We start from the raw sequence: 26,519 nt of genomic DNA on the forward strand, positions 1-26,519 counted from the left end.
GGCTGTCCCCTCGCGCAAGCCCTTCGGGACGGCATCGGCACCCGCTCCGGTTAAAAGGCGCTGGGGCCGCGCGCCGGAGCCGCTGCCCGGAGCTCGGTTCCGCTTCTGGGCGCCGCGTGCCTGCTCCTGCGGCGTCCGAGTCGTTTGAGGAACGGAGGGAGAGCGGATCGCGCGTCTCCTTTCCGCCTTAGGACGTGGCACATGCGCGCAAGTCACGGAAAGGTGCATCCGGACGCTGGGTGGGAATGCGGTATCGCACAAAAAAAAAAGCAGGACCGCAGGCTCAGGCTTCAAATTTAGGGTGAGATTAAACCCCACAGCATCCAAGCTGGCACGTTTAGCAATTCAGGGCAAAAGCTCCTTAGCAGAATAAACCTGAACTACCTGTTTTCCACATGTCTGGATTTCTAGGCATTATCTTCAGGCTTTCTAAGTATGTGTCGCCATCTTCTTGTGAGAAAACCTCTGAGAAAATATTTGAAGAGCTGCTTTTCTTCCCCCAAAAATGCGTACAGGGAAGATGGAAGACGAGCAGGACTGCGCTATGGGGCTACACAATGACCTGGCAGTGCTACACAGGGCTCAGCCTGCGAGGAAAGCTGCGTAATTTTTCTCTAGAAAGAGTAAAAACGTGCTGCGGAGCCTAGAGCAACCTTCGGCTTCTGCGCGTGCTGCACTATTAATTGTTAAGCTGTGCCTGCAGAAGGCAGGGGCTCGGTCCCAGCAGTGGGGTCGGGTGGATCCATCCTGGATTTTTGTATAGCAGGATGTTCGAGCGTTCTCGGGGGGAAAAAATGGAAAGGGAAAAGGGAAACCGGCTGCAGCCAAAACCAGCGATGCCCTACCGGCGTGCTGGAACCCCGTGAGTGTTTGGAGAGCGACAACTCCATCTGTCAGCGAGACGTGAGAACCTGCGTTTGTCCGGGGAAGCGGAGCGCGGCGGCGCCTCTCAGATGCGAGACAGCCACCCTGACGGGAACGGCTAAAACCGGGAACGCCGACGAAGCGACGCGTTCGCCCGTGCCTGCTGCCTGAGCCAAACCGCCCGGCATCGCCCCCGGCATCCTGCCTGCCCTTTCCCTAGGTGCCAGTCACGCCTTTCCCAAAGGCTTTACAGGTGTCTTTGAAAATCAGCGTTGGGTCTCGGTGTTGCGGAGAAATAGTTTATCCCTTCTCCCCGCTGAGGGAGGGGAATTGCAGGGATGATCCACGGGGAAGGGATTTTGCTTCGGGTAGCTCGGATTCAGCTCCTTTTTCCCTGCTCTTCACCCCAGGTTCCACGCCACCCCCTGCCTGCCCTGTTCTTCGTGTTATTTTCACTATCGCTTTTTTTTTCTTTTCAGATTTCCAGGCGATTCCCGCTGCCGTTCGTCACACCGTCTTATTGTTAATTAGTACCAGTGCCGCTGTTTATACCAGAAGCAAGTCTTCCAGGTGTACGACGGATTCCTAACCCGCTGTGCTCTCCTAGAAAGGTGAGTAATTAGCGCTGGAGGGGCTTGATTAGAAAAAATAACACCGTGTGCAAGGTGTATTCTTTCTGCTGTATGGAGCATTTTGATCAGTGATTGGGTTTTGTTTTGTTTGGTTGGTTTTTTTTTTTTCCTCCTCACCTCCTGATTCCCATGAATGCAGCTAACAGCTTTATTAAATACACAACACGTTGGGTGCAGTTCATTTCTTAGTCTCACAGTTGCGAAGAGCAGTCAGAAAAAGTGTTTAAAAAAAAACAAAACCAAAAACCGCGTTTGTTGTGATTGGGAACACTGCGGGGAATGTTTCCCTCTGTGCTGGAACCTGACCAACCTCTCCTCCTTCCAGCAGGCACGCCGCTCCGCGGGACGGGAGCATGGATGAAGGCAATCACACCGTGGTGACCCGGTTCATCCTCCTCGGGCTGACAAGTGAGCCGGAGCTGCAGGCTCCTCTCTTTGTAATCTTCTTAACGATTTATCTCCTCACCCTGGTGGGCAATCTCGGGCTGGTCACGTTGATCAGGACGAACCCCCAGCTGCACACCCCCATGTATTTCTTCCTCTGCAACCTGTCCGTGGTTGATCTTTGCTACTCCTCCCTCTTTTCTCCAAAGCTCCTTAGTGGCTTCTTGGTGGAACACAAAACCATTTCTTACTCTGCCTGCTTCGCCCAGCATTTCTTTTTGTGTTTCCTGTGAAACGATGTCGTGTCATAGGAGGTGGTAAAATTAAGCTCAGAAGGAATTTCCCTCCGAAGCTTCTTGAGGAGTTGGGCTGATTCAAGCGGTGATTCCTCCAGGGGCGCGTTCGAGGAGGACTGGAGGCTTTTGGGGAGATATTTTAAAAATAAATAACCCCTCACTTTGGGCTAAGAGCTGGGATGGCAGGGCCCCACAGAGACAGAAGAGGGCGTTGTCTGTTGCTTGACATTAATTTGGACGTGGCTGCACCCGACTTAGTCCAGACATTGGGTTTTCTCATCGCTAAAACGTGAAAACTCCTAGCGTGATTTATTTTAGATGGCCGTAGAAATCATGGCCTGAGCACACTCACTGTCTTGTTAGACCAATAATTCAAGTTTGTTTTTTTTTTTTTGGTTAGATGTGGATACCTCATATAGAGTCAAATAAAATCCACCCGGAGCACGCAGCTGGGCAAGGGCCATTTTTCTTGAGATATCCACAGAAAAAAAGCGATGGGGAAGAGATCTTTGTCACACTTACCTTTCGTAACACCTCGCTTGGACACTAGAGGGTCTTGTCTCGCATTAAGAGTTGTTCGCGCTCTTTGCGTAACGCAACGCCGCTCAGGGAGCGGCGAGGACCAGTCCCTCCCTAAGGGAAGGTGAACTGGGAGCTGCAGGTGGCCACGATGCAGGGCAAGGTCCCGCAGCGCCCAAGCAGAGCTCCTGTTGACGGATCAGGACCAGGACCAGGCACAGCTGCAGCACAGCTCGGAAAGGGGTCAAAGACCCAGGGCTGAGCTTAAATAGTGCCCAAAGCCTGGGGCAGAGGGTGTGGGTGGAGGCCCAGGTGCTGCTGGCCATGGCAATTACCGTGGTTGCACTCTGCTGTGTTAGGGAGAGGGGAACTGGGTTTTTCCCCACCCAGTGCCCTACAACCTGCTACAGCACCCTGTCCAGCCTGCTCTGATGTTTCCCCACGCAGAGAAGGTGGAAGGATGGAGCAGAAAGGAGCAGTGAGCTCCTTTGCTGGGTGTTAAGGATTCTCCTCCCTCCTGAGTTACGCAGAATACGGCATGTCAGATGCCGTGTTCTCTGTTTCTCCAGGAAATTGTCCAAACGCCTCTACTTTTCATTAAAACTCCATCAGAAACTTTGATTAAAAGCTCTACATCGCTTCACTTCACGCCAGCTTAATGCTGGTTTTAACTGGTTGCCATTGCGTTTGTTCATTATTCGCTTCTATTACGTTCTTTTGGGAAGACCACAGTTTACAATGATGTTTATTTTAAAACATAAAATCTATTAACTTTGTCATTAGACAAGCTCCGTGTTCATCCAGAAATTGTGTAGTTCGTTAAACACAAAAGGTGCGTCTCGATTAAATGTTAAAAAAACCCTTCGTCTACTGTTTTGCGTAGAGCATCTCCCACCTCAGCCGTGCCGTGACGTGCAGGAGGGTCAAACGTGGTTCAGCGATGGCCACGCAAAGCGTGGACCTCTTACCCATCATCCAGCAAGGGCAACAGTAATAGATGTAGAGAAAAGGTGTCCCAAGGGGATTTGGGTTGGGACACACGTGTGTGCCCACAACAAGTCCCCAGCGCCAACACCAGGCCTTGCTGCGTTCTGGTGGCTCTTCCAGCCGTTGGTCAGACATTGCATCCGAGGTCACAGCTGGACCTTGACCTGGACGGGCACGTTCCACCCCGCTAGCGCCAGGTCACTTGCGCTGGGGAAGTGTACCCCTCTGGTCAGGATCACCTCCGGGAGTGTCCCACAAACCTTCTCAGCCCCTTCTTCTACTGACAACTGCTTCCCACTTGCAGCCTTGGGGAAGGGAACCTCACTGACACCTGTCTTCGTAAGAGCAGATTTAATACTGCTCCTAGAAAAACTCAGAGATTCCAGGTCACGTTGCAGCTCTCCACTGGCTTAAACAGACCCTCGGTTCTTCAAGCTCGTTTGGGGGAAGCTTATTGCCAAGCAGGCTCTGGAAATATTAGTAATTGTTTACCCCCAGTTTGAGCATCTTTTCTGTGGGCAATATTTTCATTTTACACAACTTAAACACAAAACATCGTGGTACTATTTCAGTTTGGCTAGGAAAGCGCTGACAATTATTTTGATTAATTATTGAAGGCCCACGCAAAGATTCAAATAAATAAAGTTGTTTGAAGAGAACTGTTAATTGTGTCGTTCTCCATAGCCTGCACTTGCTGTGTCACCTCCGTGTTTGTAAGCAGACCGATAACGAACATTCCTTCGTTACCTCCAAAGTGCCGAAGAGCTGCCAATGCATTGGCAAAGCCTGACTAGATGCGGCATCACCTTCCGCACCCACAGCCTCCTCAGAGCCCCCTTCACCTCCTTGTTCCTCAGGCTGTAGACGAAGGGGTTGAGGGTTGGGATCACAACGCTGTAACACGCCGAAACCAGCTTCGCCTGATCCCGCAAGCAGGCCTTGCGAGGCTGGAGGTAGGCGAGCATCGCCGGCGCGTAGAAGATGGCGATGGCGGCCAGGTGGGAGGTGCAGGTAGAGAAAGCTTTGAGCCTCCTCCTAGCCAAAGGGTTCTGCAGGACAGTGCAGAGGATGTAGGCGTAGGAAACCAGGATCACCAGGATGGAGCCCACAGCGTTAAGCCCGGCGTTACAAACCTGCAAGATCTCATTCACACGGGCATCGGAGCAGGAGAGCTGCAGGACGGCGGGCAGCTCGCAGAAGAAGTGGTTGATGCTCCTGGCCTGGCAGAAGGACAACCTCCCTGCCAGGACGGTGTGCAGCAGCGAGGTGAGGAAGCCCGTGGTGTACACCAGCACCATCATGCTGTAGCAGCGCACGGTGGACATGGCGACGATGTAAAGCAGTGGCTTGCACACAGCCATGTAGCGGTCGTAAGCCATCGCCCCCAGCAGGAAGCACTCACAGATGAGGAGAGAAAGGAAAAAATAGATCTGGGCAAAGCAACCCAAAAAGGAGATGTGGCTTCTCCCCAGCAGGAAGGTCTCCAGCGCCTTTGGGACGATGGTGGAGGAAAGGCAAAAATCTATGAAAGACAAGTGGGTCAGGAAGAAATACATGGGGGTGTGGAGCTGGGGGTCCGTGTTGATCACCAAGATCATCGTCAGGTTCCCCAGCGCCATCAAAACATACAGGGATAAGAAAATGGTGAAACAAATTTTGGTTTGTAGCTCTGGGGCGTCGGAGAAGCCCAAGAGGATGAAGCCGGACAAAACAGTGAGGTTGTCTCCATCCATCGTTTCTACGCGTTGGGTGAATTTGCATAGAAATAAAATGAATCAGTGAAATAAATCCCTGAGGGAGAAACACTGTGGAAACATCGTTTAATGCGTAAAGTAAATGCAATAGAAAATGGTGTATTTTTTAAAAAAAAATTCAAAACAGCTGTATTTTTGCCTTTAACCCAAGCTTCGAAGTCAAGAAGGTGAAGGAGCTAACAACACAGCCAGCTTTGCAAAGACAATAATTCTGCCAGGATTTAGATACACTGTGCTAATGATGTGCTAAGAAATAGCGAAACGTTTAGTCATGTGTAAAAAGTCAAACAAACACCTTCCAAAATCTGCAAAACATTCGGGTTCTCACCAGTCATTTCTGGAAATTTTAAGGAATTGAGGGTTTTTTGGGGGTTTTTTTTTTCAGACTGGATCAGTGCTGTTCTGTGGCATCATTAGTCCTGGTGCAGCCTTTTCATCATGACAAACAGCCGTGCACTTGAAATCGATTGTTTTCTAAAAATTTTCTAAATTTTTCTGCTTTTGAAGAAAAAAATCCCTGCATGTCCTGGGGGGGGGGGTGGAGCAGTGGTGGTGTCTCCGGCACGGCTTTGCCGTGGTTCAGGTGAGCTGTCTATGACCAACTCCAACATCCACGTAACGGTGTTAAAATATATCACAGACAAATCAAACTTTTTAAAGCTTCAACTTGGAAATTCCCGTCTCCCTCATGGAGCTGCTCTGCAGATCAGTTGTCTGATGGAAGATCTGTCTGCAGATGTCTATGTCCCAGCTGAAATGTCCCTAGATCAGCTGCACATGGGATCAAGACCTTCATTTTTTTGAAGCAAACCTCCTAGTCCCTGCTAGGGCACTTCTCTTTATACCATGGGTGGTCTTGGAGAGCACGGATGGACTTTCAGATCCAGTTGCACCAGTACAGCCCAGCCACGAAACAGCATCCACTCCCCTAGAAAAATACGAATTAAAAAAATAGAGAAGGCCGAAGTTAGCGCAGGAGGGGAGCTGAGTCCCGGGGCCACTTGTTTCACTCTACTGACCTCAGATCTTCTTGGTCAACATCGTTTGGTAGTGGAGACGTAGTCGTAGCTCCCTCTAGACGAAGTGTACCCTTGAAGCACGCGTTTCTCTCTGCTGACAACCATTTTGTCACTGGGATTAAACGGGTTGGGTCCCAAAGGTGCGCGTTTCCATCCCGCAGAGGCAAGCTGCGGTGACCAGGTCGTACATGAGCTCCCAGCCCTGGAGAGGACAAGTCGATCTTAAACAGCTTCAAGGTTAAGACCATGCTAAATATTCAAAAATATTTAAATATTAAATAAATTCTTTTAAATAACACAAATATTGAAAATCTTGCCAAGTACAGATCGTGAGCACGAGCCCGTGCTGCAGGACTCCGCAGAGCAGAAGCTTTTATTCTGAATTTTCTTCTCGTTTCAAGAGGCGTGCCGTTTGCCAATCGCTCATTTGAACGTAGAAATTAAAAAAAAAAAACGTAAATACTACTATAAGGTGGAATTTAAAAAAAACAATCTGCTCCTCGGAAGTTACTACACCAAGTCCAGCTCCCATGGAAAGGGACTGGTGCACGTTTTTCCGGTGTGGAGCAATACCAGGGTATTTTTTTTGCAATACGAAGTGCAGGAACAGCTAAAGAGATAACTCAGTCGAGTCGCAGTGGAAGCCAAGCGCTGCGAAATGTCACGGGTTAAGGGGTAACAGGGAGAGCAGCGAAGCACCGGGCTGCGTCTTTTTGTAGCCCCGGCGCTTAAAAATGCTTCCAAGTGCGGGAGAGACAGCCCGGCAAGGGTCACCCACCTGGAAATGTCGACCAAAAACATCTGGTTTTCACCTGCTTGGTTCAAAGGAAAGGTGTTGGTGGACGCAGCTCCTTGAGAAGCCCAACCAAAGGGTCGATGCCGCAGCAGGAGGGCCGATGCTCAGGAGCAGATCGCCCAGGCCGGCGATTTGCCGGGTTTTATCCCGGACGAAGCGTTGCCTCAGATGTTTGTGCAAGCCACTCTCCCTCAGGACCCTCCTCCAGCTGATCATTATTTGGAACTGCTTAGAAAAAAAAAAACAAACCCTTCCTGGCTGCACTGATGCCTCCAAGACTGGCTCTCCCGTAGGGACCTGCCCGGGCTGCCCGTGCCTGATCTTGCAGAAAGACAAGTCCAGGGCATTTTGCTTTTTATTTATCCAACCGCCACAAACGTCTCTGTTTCCGTCTTTCTTGGAGGAAGCCCTTTACTACCAACAGGGAAAGGTCTAACGTTGCTCTGAAGGGTGCTGAACACAAACCTGATGGACCATCCGTTGCGTGAAGGCTTGAGCAAGGCCAAGCAGATATATTTATTTCCATGCACTCCGATATTTATTTCCATACGCTTCACTGGTGTCAGTTTGCTCAAAAGCATCATTTTTACCCAGCTGCTTTGAGGAAATAACAGAATTAACTCAAATTCACCAGGTTGATTCTGACGAATCCTGAGTGCCAATGTTTCCTTAGTAGAAATATTAAATGATAGCTTTGTCCCAAACATTTAGAAAACACAAAGGATGGGGCAGATGGAAGAGAATACCAAGCTATGAAAGTGTAGGTGAGCAAGATGAAGTATATAGATGGCTTGAGAGGTTTTTAATGTAAATTTGGGGTTTTTTTTTCTGGAAAGCACTGGACTATTAATCCTGGAGATGCACTGGAGGTGGGTAGAAAAGGAATTCCTCGTGTTTTTAATGTCTTTCTTCTCTGTTTAATACTGGGCTAAAATAAGGCTCGTGAAGTGGTAAAAGTAACATAACAGGAGAGGCAGGAGATAAGATATTTCAAATATTATTAAAAAAATACATAGAAGGGTGTGTGTCTGCAGGGCAAATAGCACGGCTTGAAATTCCAGATCCAGGCAGCTCAGCAGTGCACTTGCTCCATCTCCATCACAAGGTGACCCCAGGCCACCAGCACAGTGGCTGACTGGGGCAAAGGAAGACCTAAAACCCTCCCTCCCACCAGCACGCTGGTCTTTACACCCCTAGTTAAATTCACGGCGGAGCAGAGGCTCAAGTGTGTCTTCTCCCCATTTACCATGGGTCTTTGATGACCAACAGCCTGTCACAGCGTTCTTTCACATCACCTCACTTTGTGGTCTGGAGCCAACTCCTGGAAAATTCAATTAACGCCCCGCTAATACCAGGAACATCACCGAGGACCTTCGTTAATATCAAACATGAGCAACCAGACACCGGCTGGTTTGACATCAGCAGGGCAAAGCCACCACCTGCATTCTCCCTTTGGCTCTCTGAACCCAAAATGAAGCAGATTGCTATTTTTTAATAATATTTAAGTCATATTTAAATAATATTTAAGTCGTATTTAAATACTATTTACTTTGGATGATAACTTTCTGACACAGTCACTGTGAGGGCTCAGAGTACAGCCAGGGAAAGTCTCGTCCTTCCCTTCAAGTCCTTCCTTGACTTGGTTCAAGGCGAAACATCTTCCAGGTGTTCTCCTCCCAGAGGAAGGTAGTCCTTGCTTTTTGAAGGTGAGATATCCAACCCTCCTTCCTGAAAGTGTGATGTCTAACTCTCCTCACCATGGCGTGGTGGCCCTCTCCTTTCAGCTGACCAGGAACCACGGATGGACAAGGAGGAGAGGACTCTACCTTTTGCTTTCCTCATGGACTTCTTCATGTCCATGTTTCTTAGGCTGTAGATGAGCGGGTTCAGCATGGGGACTGCAACAGAGTACAGCATGGAGACCACCTTGTCATCCTCCAAGGAGTGCCTGGAGCTGGGACGCAGATACATGAAGAGGGAGCTGCCGTAGTACAAAGTGATGGAGGCCAAGTGGGAGGCGCAGGTGGAGAAGGCTTTGCGCGGACCAGTCATGGAGTGGACCCGCAAGACGGTGGAGAGGACCGACAAGTAGGAGCCTAGGATGAAGACTGTGGTGCTTAGCACATTGAACCCCACCACGGCAGAAACCACCACCTCGTTGACACGGGTGTCAGAGCAGGAGAGGGCTAGCAGTGGCGGTCCATCGCAGAAGAAGTGATTGATCCTCTTCGACCGACAGAACGGGAGACGAAATATGGAAGCTGTGTGTATGGTGGCGCTGATCACGCCAGCTGAGTAGGCACCAGCCAGCATCCCGAGGCAAAGCCTCGGAGACATGGCCACAGAGTAGAGCAGGGGGTTACAAACGGCCACGTAGCGATCGTAAGCCATGGCAGCCAGCACGTAGCACTCGGCGGTGGCACAAGTTGCAAAGAAGAAGAGCTGAGTGGCGCACCTAACGAAGGAAATTACCTTCTTCTCCACTAAAAAATTCAGCAAGGTTTGAGGGATGATGGCGGAGGAGTAGCAGACGTCCAGGAGAGACAAGTGGCTTAGGAAGAGGTACATGGGGGTGTGCAAGCATGAATCCGTTCTGATTAACGTCATTACTCCCAGATTTCCTGTTAGAGTCACCACGTAGATGGCAAGGAATAAGACAAAGCCTATCACCTGCAGGTCTTCTTGGTCTGTGAAGCCCAGGAGAACAAACTCAGAGGCAAATGTATCATTGTCTTCAACCATATTGAACATATCAGCAGCTCGGCTGCTTTACGTCTTTCAAATGGAAACGCTTAACAGCGCCCGTCACGAACGTCGAGAATGTCCGTTTTTATCTATCGAGCAGCTACTCCACTTTAGGTCAACGTAAGGTAAATTCTTTTTGAGAGAGGAGAACCTCAGTTCCCCGAAACCCGTCCCCCCGTTCAGCCTTGGATAAGCGCTTATGACCAGCAGCAACGCACTGGGGAGCGGGTGGGTGTTTTAAGGCAAGGAAAGCAGGCAATTCCGTACCGGGATAAGGGAAAAACGAATTGCAGAGCTTTCTTGTGCTTCCTCTTAAGCCATGTACACATGGAAGTCCATGATTTTCACAACAACTGCTGGGAAAATTAAATTATTCCTCATCTTTTGAGTGCTCGCAGTCCACCGTGAGTGCGTGAGGGACGGCTACCTGTTCCCTGTGCCGCAGGAAGACCAATTCTAGGTGAAAGCACCAGAAAATGCGACTTTCCTTCACATAATTTTGCCTCATCTAGAACGGTGCAGTAATAAGAGCCAGGATTTGTCTCGCCTCGCTTTGCTTTAGACGCAATACCTAGCTTGGCGATGAAAGATAAATCCAGGCTTGCTCTCTCTGCTCCCCAGGGAGAAACCAGCGGCTCCTGAAATCACACGCTGCGACAGACAGAATAAATAAACATTGATTTTTCTTGGATAACATTAATCATCGCTTGACAGAGGTACACCAGAGAGCAAAGCAAGAGTGCACGCTGCCTGGGGTCTGACGAACAGATCCAAATATAAAAGCCATAATTATCTGATGACCCTTTGTGGAAGGGGTGAGGTTCACCTCCACATCCAGCCGTCTCGTTTCAGGCGTCCTGCGAGGAACACCTCTGCTCTCCTGGCGTTATTAACGGGGCTTGAGAGCCGCTTTTCGCTGCCCACGTAGAGGTGCCGGAGGCGAAGCAACGTCGGAGACCTCTGCACGGCGCTGGAAGATGCATTACAAACGATGAAAATCGAGCTGTTTGGGTCTGGAGCCGCATCCTCCCCCGGAGGCAGCATCCTCCTGCCTAGACGCCATTGGAGAATTGACCCGAATTTCACAATTAACTATGGCTCACCTTCACTTTTTCTCCCTTGACAACCCAACCACTTTGTGTGGCGCCATCCAAGATGTAGGTACAAAACCCAGGAGGTGCGTAAGGCTCGCGCCGTGGGGGATAGCTGCCCGCCAGGAACCGCATCTCCCTGCAGCTTGGAGACACTGACTAGGATGGAGATAAATTAAATAAAAAACTCATACTTTGCTGCCTTGGGTTAGATATTACTCATGCTGACAGCCAGGCGGTTGGTCCACGCTTTGCTAAATATCTAATGGAATATTTCTCCTTGTCCTCCCGGGGAAAGGACCTTCACTTGTGGCACCTGCCTTCCTACTCAAATTCTGCAAGATCTCGTGTCTTTCAAGAAGACCTTTCCACAACCCTGTCGTTAGTGTTTTCCAAGATTTAACTCACGGAGGAGAAAGACCAGCCATAGCAGAGACCCTACGGTCGAGCAAAGTCTTGCAGTGTATCCTCCCGGTCAGAGAGTCGTTAGCCTGCTCTCATGGTGGACCTTATCCTCAAAATCTGGGGATGGGAGCAAGGGGAAGGTGCTGGATCTATAGAGCTGCTTGGCTAGCTGGTGTTTCAAGAGCCTTACAGCCCAAAGCATCTAGGTGAATGCAGAAAAAACCTCATTACAGAAAAAACCTCGTTATTAGGATGGTTTAAAATGTGAAGCAAAAGCACCCTGTGCTCACGCCTCCACCTTCTCTGCTGCCCTGGAGAGTTTGCCACAATCCTTGGGGATCCCGCAGGACGAAGTGGGATTTTTTGCAGTAGGAATTTCTCCCCCTTTGCTCTCAAGCCCAATTGCAGGGGTTTTTATACTCGCAGCTGCTCCTTGCTCTGGCTGGAAAGGTCTGCCGTGTCTTCTCCCACTCAGCGTCTTCCAGAGCTTTGCCTTCGCAGTGCTCACAGAGCAGGGGGTGAAACAAGTCAGGGAGTAACGGCGTAACGCCCAGGGAGCCGTCGGACCAAGCGAGGGTCAGCCCAGAGCGGTCTCAAGGTCCTCCACGGCCAGTCAAGAGACAGCCAACAGGTTTTTTAAATTAATGACACCAGAAGGTGTTCTTTGAACAACAGCAACTCAAAAATGTTGCCATTAGTAGCTTCATATATCCTACAAAAAATCCCCAAAGATGTTTTTTTTGCAGTTCCTCTACTCCATGTGCTGTATCTGTATTCAAAAATCTCTTTTTTTTTTTTTCCACAGAGTGGCTTTTCTGGGGAGCGTTCAACCCTCAGCGCAGATTGCACACAATGAGAAATCCAGTGCTTCATTTTCTCAGTTTGTGCTGGTGTTCAGCGTAAAAAAAAAAAAAAAAATTCATTTTGATGTATCCACCTTAATTTTCAATCAGAAACTCTTCCTACTCTTTGCTCCTAAAGATGAGAGGTGGCTGCACTGGCTGCCGTTCCTTCCAGGAAGGGACAAAATTCACCTTTTTCTGCTCAAAAAAACCCCAAGCCAGTAGGGTTGTATCCACCCTAGTAGGGTTGTATCCACCCTAGTAGGGTTTCATCCCCGTGAAAGTCACCTGGATGAACCGACCATGCTCACCCAGGAGCTGGGTACCTATATAAGCAGCCTCATCCGTTTAATTCAGCAGCCCAGCGCACTGGGGGCAGCTGCTCACCTGGGATTGTTTAGGTAGCGACCGATGAGATTTACGGAAGTCAACAACAAAAAAAATTAAATCCTTCGCCTACATGGGATAACGGTTCATCTCGCTCTATGTGTTTTCATTTGTCTTTATTGTAAAGCCTGAAATAGTCTTGTCAGGAATAAAGATGTGCTGTAGGGACCCTTTCTGAGCATGATCTGCAGATCTATAGGAAACTATGTCAGAAGTAATAATTTAAAATACCAGGAATTATAATTTCAAGTCACATATTGTTAGCCCAGCCTATTTAAGAGAAAAATAATTCATAGGGCACAGTGAACTCCATCTAGATTTCATACAGCCTGAAGCCTCACCCAAAAATTGTATTAAAAAAAATACATTTTAACACATCATTTCGGAAGCAAAGCTCCCCCACCACTCAATTCTGCAAGGGGAACTCGTTCAAACACCCAACACAGCCCATTCATTTTTAACGGGCTCAGGAGCCGATGATGAGAAAAGAAAGGATCTCAACAGGGTCAGCCAACCGTAGAGACGAGATGATGGCCGTCTTTTATTTATATGATATTTCTCAGTGTCCTGAACATGGACAAACCCCTTTGCCACCCACGGCTTACTAGTAGATAAGAAAAATAGAATAAAATAAAATAGAGTGGATATTCCCATCATTGCCCAATAGATGGTGACAATGCCTAGGAAAACCTGACCAGTCTTTTGCTATCCGTTATTTAGCATTTTCCCTTTTTATGATATCTGGAAGGGATGGGTATGGCCATTTCGCATCTCAGGGCTGATAACGGAGCACCATGGTCTAGAAAAGGAATGAAAAGTAAGTATCTGATGTATAAACAGGCATGGATTTTATTCAGGAGCAGATGAAATGTGACTTTTGGGAAGGAAAGGGGCGTTTAAAGAACGGGTGTATTCATACACTGTCATGCCTTGCCAGCCACAGTAAGAGTTGGGAACTTTAGCATCAATAAAATAATAAAATAATATTTTTTTAAAAAAAAAAAGTTCTAGGTACCGAGAGCAGGACCACCTCACTGTTTGGGTTATTTTTCACCGCGTTAGAGAATATTTTCCCCGCTGTTGGCCATACAGCTCACATCAAGTCACTGCAGGTGGAAAATCCTCACCCAGGACCCGGCCAAGGCTCCTCCGTCCCAGCCGATCGCCTCCCAGTCCCCTCCCAGAGGGTCCCGTAAAGGTGATTTGGTCAGGGACACCTCTTACCACCGAGTAGTGACCTGCTAAAGAAATGGAAAAGGTTTTTGGGGTGAAAGTGAAGACGTGTGGTTACTGATCTCCTTGGTGGCATCGCATTTTCACAGCGACCAGAAGTTTCTACTCAGAATATGGTGAAAGGGGAGAACTGTCATTTCTGGCAGGAGTTAATTCTTGCATAAAAAATAAAGACCAAGGGGGTTTATTACCCTCAATTTCTTTTCTATTTCAGGATTATTTTTATTTTCTGTTTTATTATTATTCCTTTTTCCACTGCCTCAGAAGGGTGAATCTCTGGATACAAACTCCACTGATAATATTATTGCCTCTGTTTTTAACAAACCACTCTGGGCATCAATTAGAAAAACTAATTAGAGCTTTGTTTCTAGGCTTTGGAAAGCAGAAATTGTGGGGGGACAAAACAAAGAGGCGTATGGTTGCCTAAAAAGTGACAAAAACCAGTTTAACCCTGCAATTTAACTCAGCAGCCTGGTTTCAAAGACAAACCTGTTCAAGAATTTATATTTCATTCCCCATATCCCATTCCCCCATAACTGCGTTAAAACTTCAAAGTTTATCCATTTAGATCTTGTGTTTCCATCCTTCCCATGGAGGACTTTCCACAGGAGCTGTGTCCTTGCCCCAGCCCATAGATCACTGATTCTCCGAGCGCCCGGTGCTGCCCGTGAAATTATTTGGCATTTCTCTGGCATACGCATTTTTCTAGAAAAACCGACAGCATGTCCCATACGCCTTCATTTATCCCTTCACGAGGCTAGGGAGTGACAAGAAAAATCAGTAACCTGTTGGCATACACATTTAACACAAGAATATTTTGCATTATATAGAAATATATCATCTAATATACATTTAATGTTGTTTTTATACATATACACACACACGTGTATAACTTGCCATCCATAGGACCAGAGACCTCCTAGATGTCCTTTCAGATCAAAAGTTATTCTACATCCTGCTCAAAGCTGGGCTGACTTCACAGCCCTGAGCTCATGCAGTCAACTTCTGAATATCTCCGTGGGTGGAGGGCTCCACGGCCTCCGAGAGAAACCCCGGGTCAGGTTCTATTGAGAAGGGTTCAAAGCCTGACTGTGATTCTTTCTGCTGTTCTCCTCAGAGCATCCTTCACCTCCTGGTTCCTCAGGCTGTAGATGAGGGGGTTCAGCATGGGGACGGCCACCGTGTAGAAGACTGAGACCACTTTGTCAGTGTTCGGGGAGTAACTAGAGCTGGGGCGTAAATACATGAAGATTGTTGTCCCATACAACATGGTCACTGCTGTCAGGTGAGACGCACAGGTGGAGAAGGCTTTTTGCCTACCTTCAGCTGAATGGATCCTTAGGATAGCAAAGGAGATGAAGATGTAGGAGACCAGGATGGTGACAATAGTGCTGAGCTCAATGACACCAGCCAAGGAGAAGAGGATCATCTCGTTGGTGTAGGTGCTGGCACAGGACAGAGCCAGGAGGGGAGGAACATCGCAGAAGAAGTGGTTGATGACATTGGAGCTGCAGAAGGGCAGCCTGATGATGAAGGTCATCTGTATGATGGAGTTCAGGACACCCCCGAGGTAGGACCCCACCACCAGCCACGTGCACAGCCGCCCAGTCATAACAGAGGAATAGAGCAGGGGGTTACAGATGGCCACGTACCGGTCATACGCCATAGCGGCCAGCAGGAAGCACTCAGTCGTCACAAAGACGATGTAGAAGGCGGCTTGGCCCATGCAGCCAATGAAGGAAATGGTCTTCCTCTCCAACAGGAAGTTCGCCAAGGTCCTGGGGGCAATCACAGAGGAGAAGCAGATGTCAACAATGGAGAGGCTGCCAAGGAAGAAGTACATGGATGTGTGGAGTCGTGGGTCACCTCGAATGACTATGATTATCCCCGCATTGCCCAAAAGGGTGATGGTGTAGATGAGCAGGAACAGCACAAAGAGGGCTGCCTTCATCTCCGCTTGGTCGCTTAGGCCCTCAAGAATGAACTCGGTCACCGAGGTGCAATTCTGCTCTGCCATTCAGGGCTTCCTGTCTTCTGAGGAAGGAAAGAGCCTGAAAACGTAGGACAGTTGAAATTATGCCTTATTTATTTGAACCAAAACGGGATAACTTGATCATTTACACCCTGTGTGGGCAGGGCACCCAGACCATTCATTTCTAGGGAGCTTGAGTGGGATGTACCGCACCGCAGCCATCCGCTCTGAGTTTGTCCTCCTTCACAGCCCAAGGACAGAGAAGGTCCCTTCTGACAGGGGAGCACCCCAGCTTTCCCAAACACCTTCCCTGAGTCACTGCAGAGGGTCCCTCGCTTTCCAGACTGCGGGCAGACCTTCGGGCAAGGTCACTTGTGTCACAGAATCCCATTTTGGTACCCACAGTTTGATGAGATGGATGGACAGAGCATCAGATAAAGATGCAGGTGACACAGACCAAGTCATCAGCTCTGCTCTTGACCTCCTGCAATTAAGGTTGTCTCCACATTCATTTCCCTTCCTCCCCATGTCAAACCCATCCCAAGGCACCCAGAACAAGACAACTCTGATTTTGGCAGCAGCTTCTGGCTGCAACTGTAGTAGCTTGGAGTAAGAGTGAAAATGCTGTGGCTTTCCTTTGTTTGTTTTGGAAAAGACACTGAGATGAAGAGGGGGGAGTCTTTAATTTCTTGGGAAGTAGGGAGAAGGAGAGGAAGGGAATATTACATGATCCTAAAACTCATTCAGGATGTGAGGAGTTTAATATGACATCCTCAGAAACCTTGGGGAGATGAAGCCAGGGAAACCACGACCAGGATCTGTGTGTGAAGTTTTTCTGAACTGGAGTAAAATACCAAACATTTTCTTCATACAATTTAGGGAATATACAATTAAGAGACCAAACGCCATTAAATCTGCCTGAATTTCCCCGTGACATGCACAAAGGTACAGGCTGTGGCATGAGGGTCCCCTGGATAGAGTTTGTGGGTTTAGGAAATGGTGAATCAACCTTTCAAATAAGCAAGCCCATGGCTGGATATTTTCTGGAATATAAAAAAAAATTATGGAAGTGTGAAATACAGGTTTCTGTCCCTGACAACACGAAGGTTCAGAACAAAACAATTAAATCTTTACAGGATTAAGGATGAGAATCAAAGTCTTACCCCAGCAGATGAGCGCCAGGATCAGAAGACTCATGAAGAACCATTCTCCATCAGCAGAATATTTCTTTTATAGAAATATTCTTTACTTTTCCAAGTGACTATATCACTTTATTTCAGGGTCAGAATACTTTCTTTGAGAGTGTTCTCCTCTATTCTTCTCCCAGGCTACCATAAGCACCACAATTTCTGATCCTTGGAAAGAAGCATTTGTCATGGTTTTGGGTACCATTCACATCTCCAAGAGAAGTGAACCTTGGCTGGGCACTGCTGGCTCCTTGATGAAGATCCACGAGTCACAAGAGCCCAAACTGCTAATAAAGGCTTAGCTGTGCGTGTGGGAGGATGCAAAATCCCATGCTAATTATCCTCACAAATATCAATAACTTTCTACAACACTTGGCAGCCTCAAGGGACAGAGGAGGTGGAGATCCAACAGAGCACAAGTTATTCCTCACAAGCCCCTCTGAAAACCAAGGGGGAGGTGAGAAGGTGCATTTTTTTACTCTGAGTACCTGAAAAACCTACTGCAAGCAGCTCAGGCTGTCATAACCAGCAATGGATGGGTGCCTGGAGCAGATGGCTGGGGTTACAGGAGCTGTGTGGGACCCACCTGTCAGGACATGATTGATCATTTGAGCCCATGCATTTAGATTAAACTGTCAGCACGGAATAGTCACCACACAAACAGCAGTTTGTATGTAGATCATATTTGATCCATAGGTGGGATTTATTCATTTATCAGGCGTCAACAACGTTAAGCGTAGCCATACGAACCAACCACCTATGCTGACTTTGCACCCAGTAGAAATGAAGGTGGTGGTTGAGCTATTCAAACATGGGTGTCCAGGTCTAAGGCTCACCGCACACCTCTCCTGCTCTCCTAAAGGGCACCAGTTTCCCCACACCCTCTGCCATATCTGTGTCCCTACATCCTATGACATCTTGGGTGGACTTGGATGGATCAGTAGACTCAGTGTAACCCGGAGGAGGATTTGCCACATCCAAGAGATCCCTGTGCATGGTCACATGAACAGACAAGTTCTCCATCAGTATTACTGAGAGCCTGGACTGGACACATGGGTTGTGTTTGGACTCACCTTGTTCCAGGTCAGCACAGCACATGGACCCATGCGTGAGCTATAGACATCCTGGCTTCTCTTCCAGTCTGTGAACTCCAACGGTGTGATGCAGTTGGCCAAAGGGACAGCTCTGACAGAAACATCTCAGGAACCCATGACCTTCTGGAGGAGCAGCTGGAGCCCAGTAGAAAACCTTCAATGGCACCAGACACCAGAGCCAGAACAACCAGCAACAGACCAGCACCTGCACCAGCAAAACCCAAATATTGACCAAGAGCAATGCAGACAGCTGTGCTCCCCCCAGACGGATGTTTTGGTTGGGTGTAGCTCTACAAATGTCAGTATTTTAACAGCAAAGTTTGTATTTGGGAAGTTTCTCTACTAACACTTTCACCACTGGCTGACATTTGTTCCCACTTTATTACCAATCCTTCCAGGCACAACTCAAAACAATGTCTCTTTCTTGAAAGGGTAAACAAAAACATCCATTCCAGTTATTTCCAAAATAAACTTGTTCTTTCCTAGGAAGCAAAATAACAAATAAGAAAAAACAATTTGTAGAAATCAGTTACACAGGGAATTAGGTATAAAACTTTGAGATGGCCAGTTAAATCTCACAGCTAATGGTCTTTCAGATACAGATAGAACTTGGAGAAAATTAGAGAAAAAATTAGAAATATTTGGTTTATTGCAACTAATGCACCATGGCCTTGCTTTACATCCATGAGTCTGAATATATGTACTGAACAACTCCGAAGAGCACGCTCAGGAACTGTCACAACCCAACACTTAATGTTGTTTATTAAAACAATTTGAAGATTTATTCCTATTAAAAGCACTTTGAAGGATTAAGGTGCAGTAAAAAAAAAAAATTAAAATACCTCTGAACATTCTTTGATGGGTCATTGTGGAAGAGGATTTGAAGTTCCTCTCGATTTTCCACCCGTTTTCCGCAGCTTTATGGAAACATTTCCTCCTTTCCCATCCAAGGCTCCTCGGTCTGCTCCATGCGTTCTCCTGCGTGCTCCCGTCTGTCATGGGGTTGCCTGGAAGCACTGAAGCTCACCTGAAATCTGTAGCTCCCATCTCATGGCTGGAAGAGATAGAGCCCTTGGGAAGGAGGAGGTCCCACCACGCTGATGAGTGATGTCCAGATGTAGGAGAGGGTGACCACAAGTAGGGTCAGGCTAAAGACAGCTGAGAAGAAAATAGTCCAAGTCCTCAGCAGAAACCTCACAAACCTTATTTTTACAACGCTGAGCCTTATCCTATTTCCTTTCAAGAAAGAGGTGATTTGGGGTTGCCTAAGGAACAGCACATCCATGAGAAAACCCAGCACGTGCTTGCCTCCAAATGTTCAGAAGCAATCTGGGCGTTTTAGCACGTTTCCTCACAAATCAGCCTTTTGGTTCTTCAACGAGTGTGCATTTCTCCTGTGCTATCTAGAGGTGAACCCCACATCGATAGAGCTGGACTACAAAATGGACAGTAATATACAGAAGAATTATCACAGCTTGGCCCGATTTCAAGATGATCCCAACACACAGACCCCATTCCCATCACTGCCTAAACGTCAAACTGCTTGCCACTTCAGCAGGGAAATAATTGTCCTCCCCACCTCTCTCTTCAGAGCATTCTTCACCTCCTGGTTCCTCAGGCTGTAGATGAAGGGATTCAGCATCGGGGTCACCACTGAGTAAAAGACAGAAGTTATTTTATCCCTGCCCATGGAGTAGCTGGAGCTGGGCCGCAGGTACATGAAGAGAATGGTCCCGTAGAAGATGGTGACCACCACCAGGTGGGACGCACAGATTCCAAAAGCTTTGCGCTTGCCCAGCATGGAGCCCATCCTCAGGATGGTGAATAGGATGCGGCCATAGGAGATGAGGACAGCTGACACAGTGGTGACCTCATTGAAGCCCCCAAAAGCAAACAGCAACACTTGGTTGAGGCGAGTGTCCAAGCAGGCCAGTTTTGAGAGTTGTGGCCCATCGCAGAAGAAGTGGTCAATGACGTTGGGGCCGCAGAAGGACACTAAGTGCAAACCCTGTGAGTACCATGGAATTAAAAAACCCAACCACATAGGACACAGCCAAGAGGGAAGTGCAGACCTTCTGGGACATGACAACAGGGTAGAGCAGGGGGTTGCGGATGGCAACATAGCAATCATATGCCATCACGGCCAGAAGGTAGCACTCCACAATTGCAAAAGCAACATAGAAATACAGCTGTACAAAGCAGCCCACAAAAGAAAGTCTTCCTTTCTGACAAGAGGTCCAGCATCATCTTGGGCATCACCACTGAGGAGTAGCACAGATCCAAGAAGGACAAGTTGCTGAGAAAGAAGTACATGGGCGTTTGAAGCTGGGAGTCAAACCACACTATGGCAATGATGCCAAGGTTTCCCACCACGGTGAAGACATAGATGAGCAGGAAAACCACAAAGAGGGTAACCTGGAGGTCAGGGTGATCCGAGAACCCCTTGAAAACAAATTCTGTCACCACAGTCCAGTTTTCCCAAGCCATCAACATACATGAGACACCCAGCTCTCGGGCAGGGAGGAGACTTCCGTGAGATGAGTTATGCTGACTTCATCCCTCGCTTAATTGTTAGTCGATTTTAATCCTGTGCTCTGTAGATAAGAGATGTTTCTAATTAAACACTGCCAGTTGGTCCACAACCACCCAGCCGTGCAGGGACCCACATCTCCTGACGCCTTCTTCTGTCTTAAACCAAGCTTATCTTCTAAGCTTAAGCCAAGCTTAGCTTCTACCTTCATGTACTCATTTCAAGGAAAAAAGTATAAAACCAACAAAGCAAGTTTTCCCGTGGACATCACCATGGTCTTCACTATGTGCATCGTTTCCATCCATCTGCTTCTTCACCACTTTAAGGGAAGAGCAGCTCATATTCATTAATTTTTGTTCTGATTGTACACAAACTGGGTGAACGTTAGCCTTCACTCTGATTTTCACGTTGATGATGTCCCAGAGACTCTTTTTGTTATCCCAGGTAGCTCGAGGCTTGAATTTGTTGCTCAGGGTTTCTATTTCTATGTGCTCAGAAACAAAAATAATAGGGTTAAAAAAAATAAGTGATTGCAAACAAAGTTAGTGGCTACTCTGGGAAATAAACTGTGTTTCAATAACTGCTTGCATCTCATGAGGATAAATGCGTGGACGGAAGGGCGCATGCATCTATATTTCCTTTTCCAATATCTTCCAGCTTAGCTGGGAACTTGCTAAAAATTATGCTCTTCCCTTTTTTTTCTATCATTTAATTTACATTTTAAGTGAACAGAAACATCCCAAGTGCCTTCAAGCAACTGATTAACAAGCCAAACTAAGCTGAGAAAGTCAAATTTCCTTTTAGAAAAAGAGCTGTAACATGACTGTGTCTCAAACAGATATTTGGGCAGGGTGAATGTAGCTCCTCTAAGAAAGCCTCAGTCTGCCCTCGTACCAGGCTGGAGTAGACTTCCATTTATTTTTTATTCTCTACTCCAGTCCTCCACTTGACCCTGCACATTCACTGCCCTGGGTTCCCACTTGCCCCCAGTTCCACCACCACCATCCCCCCCAGAAGTATCTGAGATGCCACCTCTTCTGGGTTCCCGTAGAAGATCCACAGCCTTCTTCAGTCTGAGCTCCTTTCGTGCCCACCTCTTAATTGGTTTCTCCGAGAAGGTCATTCAGAAGAGACGGGATCCACACCTTTTTATTTCTGAGGAAAAAATGGAAAACCAGCAATAGAGAAAATTAGACAATCTGCTATTACATTCCCTTGAAAGCATGTGTGCTTGTCTCAAACAGGATAAAATAATTCGTATCTTCCCAAAAGTGAGTTTTCCTGGGAAGAGAGCAAGCGCATAAGACACACTAAAGATTTCTTTCAGTATAACTCTTACCAGTAGGCAAGGACGTTTCCAAAGAGAAACAGCAATTTTTGCTCTTGAGACGATCATGGCTACGACCCTTTGGCATTGCCTCTGACCAGATTTTTCTGGCCTGGTTGCACGATTGTATCGCACAGAATCACCACTGACTTAAGAAAAAAAACCTTATTTTTCCATCTTCTACCTTGCTTTATAAATCAGAGCTTCAGCAGAATTATTCCACGTCTCTTTTTCTTCTCTTAATTCTCCATGGTGCTGGATGTCTGTCTATGACTGTCTCCTGGAGGCTTCACTGTTCATCGCTTTCCAGCTTAGACTCTTGGGAGAAGCTGCCACCAGCCTCCTTGGGCACATCGTCCCGTGCCAATCACTCTCGCTTTTCCTCCCCGTCAGCTGTAATTGGGAGGTTCCCTTAATGATTTCAAGGGTTAGAGGCCTGGAGCTATTACTGCCTTAACCCTTGACAGGGGTTGTCTTCAGAAAGATTTACCAGTCTTCACAAAGCCTTGAAGACCATAAAGAGTACTCCACCCGCTTCCAAAACAAAATCTTGCCAACCTACTGAAGTTCTGATATCAAATTAGGAAATGGAGGAGGTGCTAAGGACCAGAGAGTGACCCTTGAATATAACGTTAAATTTATTACTCTGTTTCCCCTCCCTGAGAACGCTGTCTCCCATGGTACCCACATAGGGACACGGTCTGGATGGAGAGACCCTTCCAGAAGAGTGAGCACTGGCTGGGCTGTTGGGTGCAGATGGTGATGGGTTGTACTCTGCTGGGGAGTGCCACAGGGGGGTTCCCGCTTTAAATAGAGCCAAGGGGGACACCATGGTGAGCAGGGGACCCTCCCACAGTACCTGAGCAAGGCAAGTAGAGCAGAACTCAGAGACCTGGGCCAAATTCAGCCAAGACTCCAGACCATCAGGCAAGCTGGTGATGAGGCAGGTCCAAGGTCAAGCCAAGTCAATCCCCTGGTCAGGGTGGGGTCCAGCTGTTGTTAGGCAGGTCCATGGTCAAGCCAAGGTGTGAATCAAAAGAATCCTATTGCCAAAGTGGAAGCTACTTCTCCTCCAGCATTACCCAAAAGAGAAGCAAACTCCCTGGGCTAAGCTTAAATAGAGCTCCTGGGCCAATGGGCAGAGGGTGGGGATGAAGGCCCCAGGTGAGACTGGTCAGGGCCGTTAAGGCCCATTAGTTCACTCTGGGGCAATTAAACACTGTTGGAAAATGCCAGTTTCTCACCATTGAATATGGTGGGAGCTCAGAGTCACCAGTTCAGATGTGGACACCTGGGCCATAGATACCTAAACGTGGACAATCCTACCCTTGCTGGAAAACTGGGCTGTCTGGTGTCCACAGAGGGACATCGGCAGCTCTGGAGATGGAGTCAGTTGTGCTTTACGAACCATTTGGGGATGCTCTGAAAGATCTGAAATGTCTCTAAACCCATTTTCATTCTGTCAGCAAGGTCTAGACCAAAACCTTTACAAGGTCCACAAGTATCTCAGAAGCATCACACGAGCTGGTCGTCACTGCCGCTGTGTATTCATGCTCAGTGACGGCTTATCCACATGACGTCTTGCAGATACCTGAAGCAGCAAAATGGCTTTCAGAATTGCATTTCATCCTTTTTTTTTTTTCTTTCTTTGTTGATTTTTTTTTTTTCTTCCTCTGGTAAACCCTGCTGTGAGGAACCCTGGGGGCTTTCTCCCAGGAGAGCACGAGGAACTGTATTTACAGCCCTGTCACCCACAAGCTCCACGATTGGAGCCCGGGAAGGAGACATCCCTCTTCGCATTGGGTAGTTAATAGTGGTTACGTGAACACGTAGATGTTCTCTGCCGCGTTTGGGATAAACCCTCGGCTCCCAGTGCTCGCCAGGAGCAGAAGGAACTGTAATGCCAAGACAAAGCAGAGCCTCACCTCCCTTTAGGCAGTGGGCTTTCTTCTTCATGTCCTCATGTCGCCTTCTCTTGGGCTCTGGCGGAAAACAGCCTTACCAAAGTAGGTTTTCTTTGTAACGTTTTCTTTATACGGAGAGCTGGAGCTCATATGGGTATAAATCATGAATTTACCAGTGTGCATTTTATCCATTGTGAATGATACATAATAATTTGATAAATGTGGTTTGAAGACTGGAATGATAATGAAAGGCCAAGGGGAAATGTCTGGAGGTGATTAATGTCATGTAAGCTGATTTCCCTGGGACTGGGCACTCTCTCTTGCTCCAGGCTTACGCGCTCTGCTGTGAGGTCCCTCTGAGGCGTCTTCTGAAACAAATGTCTTTCAGAGTTGACGTGAACAAAGATCTGCTTCTTTCTTCAAATCTAAACCCACACCTGCTAGAATAAATCTGTAGTTTTAAGTACCCAAGTTCTTTTCCAAGTACCTCAATTGAAAAACAAAAAACAGACACAAATTTGGTTTAGAAAATGTAGCGGAATATATCAAAATGTGACAGTTAAGCTGATGGTTGTTTTAAGTGAAATGTAGTCCAAAAGTGAAACTCTGTTTTTTAAATCATTTTGATATTTTTCTTCCTTTTCCCTCAGCAGGTAGCCTCCGGTCATGGAAGGAAACCACACGCAGACTAAATTCATCCTCTTGGGAATCACAGACAGTCCGTGTGCGCAGGCCCCTCTTTTTGGGTTGTTTCTGTTTATTTACATTGTCACTTTGGTGGGGAATCTTGGGATTATGGTCTTGGTTTGGGTGGTTCCCAGCCTCCACACCCCCATGTACTTCTTCCTCACCCATTTTTCATTCGCCGACGTCTGCTATTCCACAGTCATCTCCCCTAAGATGCTAGCAGACCTGCTGTCGGAGGATAAAACCATTTCTTTCGCTGGCTGCATGATGCAGTTCCACGGCTTTGCTTTCTTTGCCACTGCCGAGTGTCACCTCCTGGCCGTCATGGCCTACGACCGGCACTTTGCTATTTGCAACCCTCTGCTTTACGTGACGGCCATCTCCAGCCGCGTCTGCTGGCAGCTGGTAGCATGGTCCTACCTCTTCGCCTTTCTCAGCGCCATCATCTACACGGGTTTCATCTTTGGGGGCTCCTTCTGCAAACTCAACCGGATTGACCACTTCTTCTGCGACGCCAGCCCCGTGCTAAAGCTCGCGTGCTCCGACACCCAGAGCAGCGAGGCGGTCATCTATGCTTTCGTCGCCATCAACGGGGTGAGCACGGGCATGATCATTTTGCTCTCCTACATCTGTATCCTCCGCACGGTCCTGAAGATGCGCTCGGCGCGGAGCAGGTCCAGAGCCTTCAACACCTGCGCCTCCCACTTGGCGGCCGTTGCCTTATTCTACGGGACAATATTCTTTGTATACCTACAACCTGCGGCGAGCCACAGCAGCCTGGATAAAGTGGCCTCCATCATCTACACCATGGTCACCCCCCTGCTCAACCCCTTCATCTACAGCCTGAGGAACAAGGAGGTGAAGGATGCTCTGGTGAAGTGCAGGAGAAGAATTTTAGACCACTGTCGACATAAAAGAGTTGTTATCAGCTAGGAAGCCAACAGTTTATCTTGAGTGAGAAAGCCTACGATGCGTTAAAGCAATTGGATTTTCCCTAATCTTGACGATTTTAGGTAGACTCTTCCACAGTTTCTGCGCAAAAGTGGATTACGGCACTTAGCCCTGGGAAACTGACCCTACAATCACGTCTTCCTTGGAAGGAATCAAAACTTTATTTCAGCCTGCAGGAAGAAATTACCCTGAATTATTCCGGGCTTCTCTTTCTCACAGGAAGCACGAATCATAGTTTTATTCCTTTATAACCTTTTTTCACTGATAAATATCTGTTTTTCTTGCAATATTGTTGGCCTTATCCCTAAACTCCAATAAAATTCCTCACCGTTGCCTGCAAGTTCTTTATTGGAGTTAAGCTGCTGGGGTGGGAGGGGACGTTTTGGAAGAGTAAGTGTATTTTTTAATTTCCTTGCCGAAAAAAAAAAAAAAAGAAAGATAAAAGGCTTGAAAAGATAACAGGGCGTTTGTTTCTGACTTTAAAAGGGAAGAAGCTGGTGGGAGTCAGGATCTCAAGCTACACCTTTGAATATCAAGGGGACCCCCTCCCCAGGCTGCGCGTTTCGGCACAGATCTTCATTTCGTAGACAATATAATTAAAAATACAGGGCGAGGAACCGGCTGCCCAGCTTTTCATTGGAATTTTGTGTCTAGGAGGACAAGAGCAGCATTTTCTGGCAAAAGTAGGAAAAGCATCCTCAGCTTGAAACGTTGTGAAGTCGGCCAGATTGTGTCTGTGCCATTGTTTTTACTCGCTCTCCTTTTTCCGTTCGTTAAACCCCAGTCGCTTGGGAAATACATAAAAACACAATCTGTGCTCAAGGAAAACCCCGCCAAAAAAAAAAAAAACCAACTATTGAGAGTCTCTGTGGCTTCTTTCCCTAGGGTACCTGAGATGTTTTGGTCTCTAGCT

The 26,519-nt window shown here is 47.6% G+C and overlaps 4 protein-coding genes across 4 annotated transcripts; 1 reads left to right on the forward strand and 3 right to left on the reverse strand.

The window, feature by feature from the left end:
• Positions 1-1,411: 1,411 nt before the first annotated feature.
• LOC104479662 (olfactory receptor 5AP2) lies at positions 1,412-25,588 on the forward strand. Its single transcript, XM_086749639.1, has 4 exons — positions 1,412-1,475; positions 1,822-1,989; positions 4,913-4,933; positions 24,790-25,588. The coding sequence occupies exons 2-4, from the start codon at positions 1,850-1,852 to the stop codon at positions 25,586-25,588; spliced, it is 960 nt and encodes a 319-aa protein (XP_086605765.1). The 5' UTR covers positions 1,412-1,475; positions 1,822-1,849.
• LOC104479664 (olfactory receptor 5T7) lies at positions 8,169-9,993 on the reverse strand. Its single transcript, XM_010120378.2, has 2 exons — positions 9,081-9,993; positions 8,169-8,245 (listed from the first exon to the last, which is right to left on the reverse strand). Exons 1-2 carry the CDS (start codon positions 9,991-9,993, stop codon positions 8,169-8,171), a joined length of 990 nt encoding a protein of 329 aa, XP_010118680.2.
• On the reverse strand, positions 15,033-15,971 carry LOC104479661 (olfactory receptor 5J3). Its single transcript, XM_010120376.2, has one exon. It carries the CDS (start codon positions 15,969-15,971, stop codon positions 15,033-15,035), a length of 939 nt encoding a protein of 312 aa, XP_010118678.2.
• On the reverse strand, positions 19,742-20,694 carry LOC104479663 (olfactory receptor 5AP2-like). The gene is given in 3 exon segments (XM_086748378.1): positions 19,742-20,198; positions 20,200-20,421; positions 20,423-20,694. Coding segments are annotated over 3 exon segments (951 nt in total).
• Positions 25,589-26,519: the final 931 nt, after the last annotated feature.

This window comes from Chlamydotis macqueenii, chromosome 5 (assembly GCF_036417535.1).
Source record: "Chlamydotis macqueenii isolate bChlMac1 chromosome 5, bChlMac1.mat, whole genome shotgun sequence".
Taxonomy (NCBI): Eukaryota; Metazoa; Chordata; class Aves; order Otidiformes; family Otididae; genus Chlamydotis; species Chlamydotis macqueenii.

Coding starts and splice junctions, on each gene's coding strand:
- LOC104479661 (XM_010120376.2), bottom strand. CDS start 15,971: ATGGCAGAGCAGAATTGCACCTCGGTGACCGAGTTCATTCTTGAGGGC.
- LOC104479662 (XM_086749639.1), top strand. CDS start 1,850: ATGGATGAAGGCAATCACACCGTGGTGACCCGGTTCATCCTCCTCGGG. Junction 1,990..4,912: donor GGCAATCTCGGGCTGGTCAC/GTTGATCAGGAC, acceptor GCCTGGCAGAAG/GACAACCTCCCTGCCAGGAC. Junction 4,934..24,789: donor ACAACCTCCCTGCCAGGACG/GTGTGCAGCAGC, acceptor GGTGGTTCCCAG/CCTCCACACCCCCATGTACT.
- LOC104479664 (XM_010120378.2), bottom strand. CDS start 9,993: ATGGTTGAAGACAATGATACATTTGCCTCTGAGTTTGTTCTCCTGGGC. Junction 8,246..9,080: donor GAAGTCCATGAGGAAAGCAA/AAGGTAGAGTCC, acceptor TTTTAATAATAT/TTGAAATATCTTATCTCCTG.